Source organism: Alexandromys fortis, unplaced genomic scaffold, assembly GCF_014885135.2.
Source record: "Alexandromys fortis isolate MF-2015 unplaced genomic scaffold, M_Fortis_MF-2015_v1.1 scaffold_31, whole genome shotgun sequence".
Classification (NCBI taxonomy): domain Eukaryota; kingdom Metazoa; phylum Chordata; class Mammalia; order Rodentia; family Cricetidae; genus Alexandromys; species Alexandromys fortis.
Window position 1 is genome coordinate 7,011,804 of NW_026067974.1, and position 11,899 is coordinate 7,023,702.

At 54.3% G+C, this 11,899-nt stretch overlaps 1 protein-coding gene across 1 annotated transcript; it reads left to right on the top strand.

The window, feature by feature from the left end:
* Positions 1 to 6,262: 6,262 nt before the first annotated feature.
* Dlx3 (distal-less homeobox 3) lies at positions 6,263 to 11,228 on the top strand. Its single transcript, XM_050157012.1, has 3 exons — positions 6,263 to 6,771; positions 7,815 to 8,005; positions 9,453 to 11,228. The coding sequence occupies exons 1-3, from the start codon at positions 6,447 to 6,449 to the stop codon at positions 9,798 to 9,800; spliced, it is 864 nt and encodes a 287-aa protein (XP_050012969.1). The 5' UTR covers positions 6,263 to 6,446; the 3' UTR covers positions 9,801 to 11,228.
* The last annotated feature ends 671 nt before the right edge of the window (positions 11,229 to 11,899 follow it).

Here is an 11,899-nt window from a genome sequence, read left to right on the forward strand (position 1 = left end):
CTCCCATTTGTTGAGCAGAGCCTGGCCCAGAGTAAGAGCTGCCTTCTTATCATTTCATCTCCCTTCCTGACTCAACATAAGAGATCACCCCTTTGATGGGGCTCCAGATCCTTCCCTCCCGCCTACCTCCTCAGGAATGGCACCCAGCACCCGGCACCCACTGGCTCCAACGGACATCAAAACAGGTTTGCTCCCATTTCAAACACTCACACCCCTGCTCCCAACAAGCCGGCACCCTGCAGCTCCCACCCTCTCTGCCCCTCTCCAGCCTCCACAGGCGACAGGACAGAGCTGCCTGCACTTGCCCTGAGCTTCCCTCCCTCCTACTCAGCTCAGCCCTGGCAGTAAACAGCCCCCTGCTCCTCCCCATCACCAACCGACTCCATGAGAGGTGGCATCCTTATGCTGCCCCAGCCAGGCCACATGGCCCCTTTGGGGCTTCCTGGCCACATCCTCCTCTTGGAAGCTCTCCTTCAGAGCCACCACACACACACACACACTCAGGGCCCTTTGCATGGCTTCCCACCTCTGACCACCAGATGCCACTTTTCTCGGGCCTGTGGAGTCTCCTTCTCTCCCAGACCATCTCTTCGGGTCAGAGGCTCAGCCACCATAAAATGTCAGGCTCCCAGCTTCCATTCCTAGCCTTTCCTTTTCTTCCTCCCTCCCTTCCCTCCTCCTCCTCTTTCTCCTTCTTCCCTGTCTTCTTGAGACAGGGTCTCTCTCTATATATATATAAACCTGGTTATACTAGACTCAACTATGAACTAGGCTAGCCTCAAACTCACAGAGATCCTCCTGCCTCTGCCTTCCAAGTGCTGGGACTAAAGGCGTGCACCCACGTGCCTGGCTACTGATCGGTTTTTTAGAACCATGTGGCCTGTTTCCAACAACTGCTGGACAGACTTTCCAGGGTGTCTCAGGGATGCTCAGACTCCACCAGAGACCTGCTTGGGAGGATCTTCTAAAGTAACCTGTACACATGCCACAGGGCACCCAATTCCAGCCTCAGGCACAAAACACATGTGCACCAAAAGACAGGTACAAGAATAGTCCTCCCAGTGATACTTAGGATCACCCCAGACTGGAAGCTACCCAAAGACCTGTCAACTGTAGAGCAGATAAACGCACAGTGATGTAGCCTATGACAGGCGGCTCACACAGAATGTGCCAACATAGCCTACAACTTGCATATATTTTACAGTACAATGTTGAGTAAAAGAAAAAAAAAAACAGGCTGGGCTAAGGGAGTTAGGAGCTCAGTGATACAGCTTGTGTTCAGCATCCATGAGGCCATCCCCAGTATTGCAATGGAAGGAAAGGAGAAAGAGGGAGAAGAGGAGGAGGAAGAGACAGAGACAAAAGAGTGTGTACTGTACATTCCATTTACATAAACGTTAAAAGGGAGCTGGGGTGACGGCTCAGCAGTTAAAATGCAACACTTGTTGCTCCTGCAGAGAACCCAGGCTCAGTTCCCAGCACCCGCATGGTGGCTCACAACCATCCATAACTGCAGTCCCAGGGGATCCAATGACCTCTTTCCACCTCCTTGGGTACTGGGCACACACATGGTGCACAGACATACATTCAGGTAGGATGCTCAGATACATAAAACAAAATGAATAAATCTTAAAATCTTAAAAATATGAAAATAATCTGATTTGTGTATTCTGTTGAGATTGATCAAGATAGTGTTTGTCCTCAGGATTTCTGGGGGCTGGTGTTGCTTTCCGGCCGGCGTTCAGCCTACGTGCTGAGCGCACAACTCTGATTTACACTTTATTCATGGACTGGGATGTGTGCTTGTCTGCAGGTCTGCTTCCATCCAGTAACTGAATCCCCTTCCCCGCCATATAGCCCTCTTTCGGGCATTCTCTTGCCCATAGAATGCCTCCACCTTCAACCCTTAACTGTCCAAATCTGAAGGTTGGGAGGCTACCTCTCCATCCCTCTCTCTCTGCCGCTCACAGCCCGTCCATCCCCAAGCCCCGTAACCCTGCCTCTGATGGTCCTCCAAATCATTCTTTCTACCCCACTTAGCCCAGGCCACACTATCTTCTTCCTTGAACCACTGCAGTGGCCTCTAGCCTTCAGGCTTGAACTGTTCACAGAACAGTCAGGGTGCTTCCAGAGTGCAACACCCACCTTGCCCCCCTCCTGGTTAAAACTTGTTGTTTTGTTGTTGTTTTCTGAGACAGGGATTCTCCGTGTAAGCCCTGACTGACCTGAAACTCATTTTGTAGACCAGGCAAGCCTCAACTCCCAGAGATCTACCTGCCTCTGCCTTTCTAAGTGCTGGAGCTGAAGGCATGCACCACTACACCCTGCCCTGGTTAAAACTTTAATGCTTCCCTGAAGCCTATGGGTTAAGTGTATTCCATTTCCAGACTGAGTTCTAAGTCTCTGTCTCCACCCCAGGCCCCATTTGAGGGCCTCCCCCTCTACTGACACCCCTTTCTACCTATAAGGGTGTGGCCGCTCTGTAGGCATGCACAACCCCCCCATCACCCTCCACACCATAGTGAAACTGGTCCCCAAAGTGAAAACCCCTGGGATGAAAGTTGGGCCCCATGAAGGGGGCATCACATCTGAGGTGAAGATCAATCAGCTCATCAGCACCCACAACAGAGATACAGTGTAGAGGTTCTGCAGAGCCTGCTTGGATGAGACTCTGGAAAGATGTGCAAATTGCTTTTTGACTTGAAAGTAAAAAACCCGAAAAGAGAAGCCATTAGCTAAACAAGATAAGTGGACAGAGGGGAAGCTGGAAACCGAAAAGCAATACAAGACAGGGTTATGGGAACCACCTGTCACTGCAGGAGGCCATCTTCCAACCTCCCAAGGATTCGGACATGACCTTTTTCATTATGACCACTAGATGGCGCCAGATCCCCAGGCAAGGAAGAAAGCAAGCCGCCTACACACCTGGCTTCATCCTTTTCCCGAATCCAGGTGGAGCGGTGGCGCTACCTGGCTTTCTGTGAACAGTGCCTGCTCTGCCCAGGAAACAGACCCATCCACGGGCACCTCTTCCCCATGCCAGAGACAGTGTGTGCACCAGACCTTGACTCGGACACCAACCAGTGCCCCTCCTCACTCCTGCCAGGCTGCCAGAGTTCTATCACCTGTCGGCTTGCTTCGCCCCTCATTCAGGAGCAGGACTGTAGCTGGCTGACACTTGCTCTTCTCGCTGGACCAGATGAGGTCCAGTGGGTCACACCAGTCCTACGGCATCCTCTGGCTACTTCTCCACCCAGCTATGACCCAGCTGTCAGTGGCTCCCTTCCTGCCGGCCGGGGGACCCCTCACCTGGGGGACCCCTCAGGGACAACTCAATACTCATTTATTTTGAGGATGACAGCATGCCTCAGTCTCAGCACTAGAGGGATTTAGCTCTTCTTATTTAGCCACTCAGCAAACATTCCCAAAGACTGTCTTAGGTATCTGAAGGATAATGGAGAAGGGGGTAGGCAGTCCCCAGCATGCTGTGCAACAGGGAACAGGGTGCTACCCGTACACCGTCAAACAAGTATTTAAATAATGTTTCTGCTGGAGAGATGGCTCAATGGTTAAGAGCACTGGCTGCCCATTCCTGATGGATCTGGGTTCAATTCCCAGCACTCACACGGTGGTTTACAATTGTCTATAACTCCAGTTCCGGAGGATCCAACACCCTCACGCTCACATACATGCAAACAAAAAACTAATGTACATAAAATTTAAAATAAATTATAAAAAATATTTAAAAAGTAATGCTGAGCCAGGTGGTGGCGCACGCCTTTAATCCCAGCTCTTTGGAGGCAGAGGCAGGTAGATTTCTGTGAGTTCAAAGGTCAGCCTGGTCCACAGAGTGAGTTCCAGGACAGTCAAGGCTACACTGAGAAACCCTGTTCCTCCTCTTTTTCCTCCTCCTCCTTCCCCCGCCAGACGCCAGACAGGATCTCTCTACACAACCCGGAAGTCGGGATGCCAGGCTGGCCTTGAACTCACAGAGATTCAGCAGACTCTGCTAGTGTTAAAGGCGTGCACCGCCACGCCCGGCCTTAAATGCCTCTTGACGCTGCTGATGTTGTGATTTCAGTCCATTTCTAGAATACAACAGACCTTAGAAATTACCCTAAAATAACTCACTACAACCCCAAGGCGCCTGTGCTCACTCACGTTTTGCTCAGGAGCCAGGCCCAGATGGGGTGAGGAGAGATTAGGGCATCTTTGAATCACCTGTCACCCCCAAATGAATGAACGAACCCACGAGACAGGGTTTGCCCGACGCTGTCCCTTCCCTGTGGGCAGCTGGGGGCTCCAAAGCAGGCCCTGCCCGCCGCCCCCGCTCTCATCCTGGAAGGGGAACGGGCAGCCCAGTGCCCTTCCTGCCCCCAACGCCCCGGGCTCCTTGGGCGCCCTCTTGGCAGAAGAACAGAGGACATCCAGAGCGGGTGGCAACTCGCCCCGCCACGAGCTCGCAGCGGCGGGCGATAGGAGCTGGGGGGACGCTCAGATAGACAGACAGATAGCGCTCCCCTCGCCCGCCCCCGCCCCCACCTTTCCCACGCGGCGGCCTCCCGGGGCGGCCCAGGCCAGGCGGTCACCTCCTCCTGTCCCTGCGCCCGGACCTAGGCCCTCTGCTCCTCCAAGCCCAGGTTTTTCCAGGCTCGGCATCCTGTGATAGGGTCTGGCGTTGGAAAGCCCCACCGAGCCCCCTACACACTCTATACAGAAAGAGACCCCCCTTTGCTCTCTGCGAACTGGTTCCACTGCGTCTTTAAGACAGACTGCAGAATCCAGAAGCAACCACGAGGTGGCGTGCTGGCACTGTGTGTCCTCGACATGATGCGTCTTGGTTAGCAAAGCAAGGGGAGAGACAATGCCAGGTTAAGGAAGGTGGGGTTGGGTGGCGATGGGGGAGGGCGGGGTGTTAAGAATTGAAATTGAGGAAAGCCCTCTTTCTCTCTAGGATTAGGTTGGGGAGCAGAAGTGGGATGCAGTAGAGAAATGGGTTTGACACCCGGAACAGTAACTCTTACCTGGGAACCGGCTTTGAGAGCCAGACAGGGTTAGGAGATGGGGGTTGGAGATTGCTCCAGCGCTAGAAGCCGCTTCATCAGGGTCTTCGTGAAGGGAAGAACCCGAGTGGCGTGCCTTGGCTCTCAACTGTTGGAGCTAGATGGATGTGAGCGATCTATGCACACTCTGACCGAGGTATGCACAACTGACCGAGATAGTTCACAATCCTACACTCCCATTGCTTTACACTACACACAGACACACTCTTTCACAGGCACTCTTGCACGCATGGCAGACCTTTGGGATTCTGTGGAACATATAAAATCCTCTATCCTTAACCCCTAACGAAGTCCGCCCTCCCAAGGGCTTTCCCATATTATATGGAACCTGCCCCCAGACCAACTTAAGTCCGCAGAAAGCCAGCCTCGTAGGGACTACTGCCTCACAGCTCTCTCGGCTCTACCTGGTCTATCTCTGAAACTGCACACTTACAGTCTAGGGTACCTCCATTCTCTAGAGCAGCCCCAAAATCCATACAATACAGTCTCGCTCCAGTGGAAACTCTCAAGTTCAACGTAGGACTTTTGCAGGCCAGAATGCTTTTGCGTGGCGAGACTCTTCTTTTATAATTTAAAAAATTTCATTTCATGACTGCAATGTCATAAAGATAATATATTAATGTGCTCAAACATTTTTTACAACATGGATGTTCTTTTCCATTTTTTTCGGATTTTAAAAGCGATCAAAATATTTTCGTGGACCCTGGGTCTTTGCCACTTTATCTGTCTGTCATTTGCATAGTACACACATACATCACCAAGGACCACCTCCTTCCACAAATACCCAATGGACAAGTTCCCCTCCTTCCTCATCTCATCTAAGCCCACCCCTAGCCACGAAAACAGAGGGGTTGATCCTGGGGGCTCTGCACCACTAACCCCTCCACACATCCCCCCCACCCCCCGCTTCGGAGGATTTTTCTGGGCTTGAGCGCAGGAGAAACGTGGTGGTGGCGGCGGCGGCGGTGGTGTGTGTGTGTGTGTGTGTGTGTGTGTGTGTGTGCATTTGGGGTAACAACAAAGAGGGTTGGGGGAGCCAGTGAGAAAGCGCGAGCATGTTTTGCCTCGAAGGCAAGACTTGCAGCCAATCAGCGCGCAGGAGCCTCCCTCTGCACTCCAACATTGAGTCTATAACCGGCTGGCCGGGCGGAGCTGGCAGCATTTGACTGTGGCTTGGGACGCGAAGAGAGGCACGCAGCGACTGACCGACAGCCGGCAATGGTCTAAGCGCCCTTCGGCCACCCCCTCCCCCAGACGTGACCAGGCCCTGCCCTCGCCCTCTGGACACACATCCCACCTGGGCTCCTCCGCCTACCCGGCGTTCCTGTCCGCCCGCTTCCGCGCACGGAGGAGGAGGCCTGGGGAGCTGCGGCGCCCGCCAGCATGAGCGGCTCCTTCGATCGCAAGCTCAGCAGCATCCTCACCGACATCTCCAGCTCGCTCAGCTGCCATGCGGGCTCCAAGGACTCGCCTACCCTGCCCGAGTCTTCAGTCACTGACCTGGGCTATTACAGCGCTCCCCAACATGACTACTACTCGGGCCAGCCCTACGGTCAGACGGTGAACCCCTACACCTACCACCACCAGTTCAATCTCAATGGGCTCGCTGGCACCGGCGCTTACTCGCCCAAGTCGGAATATACCTACGGGGGCTCCTACAGGCAGTATGGAGCGTACCGGGAGCAGCCGCTGCCTGCCCAGGACCCAGGTGAGGACGCTGGGGTTGTGGAGAGGGTGTGAGACGCTGGAAGGTCCCCAAGCAAGAAGTCTGGGGATGGGAGCTGAAATCTAGGGAAAGAATTAGAAGAGTTTGAAAGAGATGTGTTAGATGACACCCAGAGAGGATAGGCGACACTATGTGCGGCATTGTGCGCCGGGGTCTCCTGGAGATTCCGGGGAAGTTGGGGACACAGAGAGCGCGTTCTGGGTGATGGGGGAAAGCTTCGACGCTGCTGTCCTGCGGGCACTTGAGCCGGCAGCCCGCGATGGCTTGAGAGCTCGAGGGGAGTAGGCTCCGGCGACCCTTCCTCTGGATGCCGTCTCCGGAGACCCCGAGTAGCTAGTAGCGAAGGGCACGTGGAGAAAAACCCAAAGAAGTCACAGAAAAGGAGGGAGGAGAGACTAAGAAGTAGGGATGCGGAAAGAGAGAGGTGGGGATAGAGAGAGACAAATGTGGGGAGGACAGTAAGGAAAAGCACGGAAGAAAGCAGAAGAAAGGAAGAAAGGGAAGGAAAAAAGAAAGAAAAAGAAGAAAAAGGAAGTCCGGAGGGGGAGGAAGAAAAAGAAAACAGAGAAAGGAAAAATTGAGAGAATGCCTGCACGATCCTTGCATTTTTTTTTTCTGAAGTAAGTTATTCTCAAGTAGGAAGCTTATTAAAAGGGAATGGGCAGACTGGAAGGAGTGGGAGACGCCAAGGCCGGTTAAGTGGGTCACTAGAGGACGGTCCGCAGACGAGAAGCTGAGCCGGGAATGCGTTCTGAGTGAAGTCGCGCGGTTCTCAACCCAGTCGCTTGCTGGCGCCGGAGCCGGCGCTCCGGGGCCGGGGTGCGGAGCTGGGAGCGCCGAGTCGTGGGCGGCCGCCGGTCCGGCTGGGTCGCGGCGGTTCCCTCCCTGGGCGAGGGCGGCACAACGCTACTCCAAAGAAGTCCCGGGGAGATTAGTGGGCCGGAGGGTGCGGCGTTCGACAGAGGGGGATCTTGGGGAGTGCGGGGTCGCAGGCCGAGGCTAAGCTTATGCGTTCCTCCTTGCAGTGTCGGTGAAAGAGGAGCCGGAAGCCGAGGTACGCATGGTGAACGGCAAACCCAAGAAGGTCCGAAAGCCGCGCACCATCTACTCCAGCTATCAGCTGGCTGCCCTGCAGCGCCGTTTCCAGAAAGCCCAGTATCTGGCCTTGCCCGAGCGCGCCGAGCTAGCTGCACAGCTGGGCCTCACACAAACACAGGTTAGTACCGAAAGCTCAAGAGTCCCTGGGGGCAGATGGGAGCGTGAGCGACCGGGGTACCTATGAGCCTGACTGGGCCTTTAAGTACCCCCAACACCTGCCCCTCAGCAGATTGCAGCGACTCTTGCCTGTGGGTTGAGCGACTCAAAAAGACTCAGCGTTTGTTGAAAGGTTTACAGTGTAGACGGGTGCAGTGTGCATCCTTGTGAACTTATGCAACTGTGTATATCTGTCACCCCAGAACTCCCAGCTCCCAAGGCCCTCAGCAATATTACAGGATATAGGAGTTTTCTCTCTCCCAGACGAAGGGGGGGGGGCAGACAGGGATGTGCCAGGAAAATGTAAGGAGTGAGAGAGGTCCTTTAGGGGTCATTTTGCAAACAGAAGGCAAATATCTGTGCTGGAGCACCAGTTAGCGCACACACCAAAATGTACGCTTGTGTAAAAACATGGTCTTGCTTTGTACCCAAATGCCTCTGCCCAAAGTCAGGCCCGAGAGGTTCCCGAACAAAAGGACGTAGAGTCAGAAAGTGGGAGACTTTCGCCAACCCTTTACCGTCCCCTAAACACCAAGAAGTCTCACTGCTCTGGGGAGGAATGTTGGGTGCCTGGCTCTCTACAGGTGTTGACAGGCTGGCCTTAGTTGAGGCTGGGCTGCGTGTGGGGCCTGGTCCATCGGGGATCTGGGTCACCTGGGGAAGAGCTGATTCATTGTTTGTGCCAGTCATGGGGTGGAGGGGTGGAGAGAGGCAGGTGGAGGGGGAGATATCCCAGGGGAAATTTAGGGACTGAGGTTCACCTGCTCCCCTCCCGAGTCCCTGGGTCACCCCCAATACCCAACCAGAGCCCCCTCACCGAGAACCCTGTGTGTGAATGGGGGTGTTCATGTTGTGAGTGCTTATCTGGGTGTATCTGCCTGCGTTTATAGCTTTACCGTCTGTCTGGTGGCTGTGCGAGGCTGTGAGTGGGTATGTCGCTCAGTATGGAGATGCCTGTGTGGGTGTGTGTTTGTCGCTGTGTGTCTGTGAACCTCAGCTTAGGGCCTCTGATGTGGGCAAAATACCACAAACTGCCCAGGTCTCACTAGGGTGCCTTTTTTATTGAGGGTTTGCTGTATAGTAGACCATCTCAGTATTTAAGTGTCTTAACTTTCTTGATCCTTACAGTGAGCCTTTGAGATAGGTGATAGTGTTGTCAAGGTCCCCATTTTGCAATGAGAGGAAGGTGAGGCCAGAGAGGTTAAGTAACCTGCTTAAGGTCGCACTTCGGAAGTAGAATGTTCCAAGCCGCAGTTCTTTTCCAACAGGAAAGAAAGACGCTGGCTTGGGAGTGGAGGCCCTGGAGTTTTTGCCTAGTTTCCCCTAGAAGCTGGGTACTGGGCTCCCTGTGGGGTTTCCTTTTGGGATCCCAGAGGGCTAACTACTTGCTCTTTTCTTATTCTGTCCAGGTGAAAATCTGGTTCCAGAACCGCCGCTCCAAGTTCAAAAAGCTCTACAAGAACGGGGAGGTGCCGCTGGAGCACAGCCCCAACAACAGCGACTCCATGGCCTGCAACTCTCCGCCGTCACCCGCCCTCTGGGACACGTCTTCCCATTCCACTCCAGCCCCTACCCGCAACCAGCTGCCCCCACCGCTCCCGTACAGTGCCTCCCCCAACTACCTGGACGACCCCACCAACTCCTGGTACCATGCACAAAACCTCAGCGGACCCCACTTACAGCAACAGCCACCTCAGCCGGCTACCCTGCACCATGCCTCCCCGGGGCCCCCACCTAACCCTGGGGCTGTGTACTGAGCACCCACCTGGCCTGCGCCCCGCCCCCCACGAAGGACCCCCCAGGACCAGGCAGAAGGTGCCCTATCCTAGCGACACTCAGGAATCATCCAGGGGCACAGGGGAAAGACTCCCTTCCCCCTCCCTTGTCCCTTCCAGGGACCCAAGAACCTCCAGATGAGATATGCATGGACCAAGGATGCCCCCCTAAACCAACCTCCTTCCTCCTGCTTAGACTGGGGTGCCCTCCAGATATCGAGGCATTTAGCTCCGGTGGAGACAGCACGCGCTCTCTGCTCCAGGAACCGGCGTGGTCTTCCAGCCTCTCCGACACAGTAGAGACCTCCAAAAGGGGGAGAGTCGGAGTATCTGCGGGTCCTGCCTGCCCTGGGGCACCAGGGACCGTGGATTCCAGCACTGCCAGACCTAAGTCACCGGGGCAACCAAGCCACTCTTGAGCCACTCTTTGAAAGACATTGGACACCGCATCATGGCTGATCCTCAAGGTGGGGGCCTGACCTAGCCCTCATTTAAGATTTGAGGGTTAAACCAAAGAAAACTCCCCCCAATGAGGAAACCTTTTAATGTCCAGGGAAGAGTTAAAGGAGCCTTCTCTCCACCCCTTCCCTGGGGAGAAGGGCCACCCGTGTGTGTTTTTCCTAAGGACCCCATTTCTTCTTCCATGTACAGGACTTTGCACAACTCTGGTTTTAAAAGCTGTTGAAGCATAGGACAACAAAGGGCATTGTTAACAGTTAGGACCAAATCCCACTCATCTCACAGGGCGGGCAGTTCTGCTCTGCCTCCCACCCCCCCCACCCCTGTCAACCCTTCCTTTTCTCCCAGTAAGCTGGCAGTCTGGGGGGTCAAACCCCAACTCTCTGCAGAGATACACCAGGCAAGACAAATCCCCAAACACTCCCTTCACCGCAGCTTTGGAAAGGGATCGCTTCCCCTCAGCTGCAGGACGCAAGTGAGGAGTCAGGAGACAGAGGAAGCCTAGGACTCAGTGCCTTAGGGGTGAGGCTGGCTGCTCAGAGGGCTGGTACCAGTAGTGCCTCTCCCTGGCCCAGACATCCCCCCAAAGCTAACTTTCTTCTGCCCCTGATGTGGTAAGACATCGAAGAAAAGGAGAGGTAAAAGACTGTAGTTATATATATATAGTGTGTGTTTTTTTTGTTGTTGTTGTTGTTTTTAAAAGAGCAACCAAGAGAAGCAGCCTCCTCCCTTGTGGTTTCCTATTTATGTGACCCTGTTCCTCCTGGACCAATCTCCCTGTGTGTTGCAAGCCGAAAGAGGGATGTGGGCTCCTACTGGATTTGGGTTTCGTGGGAGGTACAGGAGTAAGGAGAGATGTGGTGGGTCTCCGTCTCCGAGTCCCACCCCAAGAGGACAGGAATGAAGCCAGCTCCCACCCCTCCCCAGCCTTCTCATTTCTGCTTTCTTACTGGACCAGTCTTTATATATAATGTTAATAAAATAAAAAAAAAGAAGAAGAAGAAAATAACCACAGTGCTCTTTGAACTGGAGACTAGCGGCAGGCAGTTCTGAAGGGAGGACTGGAGTTGGGAGTAGTGTTAAGTGAGGAGGGCCCTCTGAGCTTCTAGGGGATGCTGAGATGGGGGGGGCAGGTGCTCCTGACCCTGTGGCTACCCACATTGTGAGCAGGCCTGGGTGGAGGCTCCCAACCAAGGCCTCCCTGACTCCACTCTGTTTGGTGGCTTGGCGTTTTCCGTCAGCCAGCTGTCCTCTGCCACCACCGCCGCTGTTGCCAGGTCACCTCGGGGCTGCACTTTGATCTTGAGTTCACACATAGACATGCTTGCACATGCGTGTAAAACCCCCTGCCTCCACGCCCAGGCACTCCCAGCCCCTCACCCACCTGTCTATCCCTTTTAGCTCAGGTGAGATGGGGCCAGCCGACAGGAGGTACTGATCCTATAGCTGGTGGGACCTAAGACTGGGATTGGGAAGCAATGAGATGGGGGAGGGGGGTCTGTGCTTGCCTTCTTGGGGAGGGTGTGGTCCTGGCCCAGAATCTTCTAGATGCTGTCACTGACTACATATGCTGGAAATGCTGACCCCTGCTTCCAGATCCCAACTCCAAGGCTTCTGAGAGG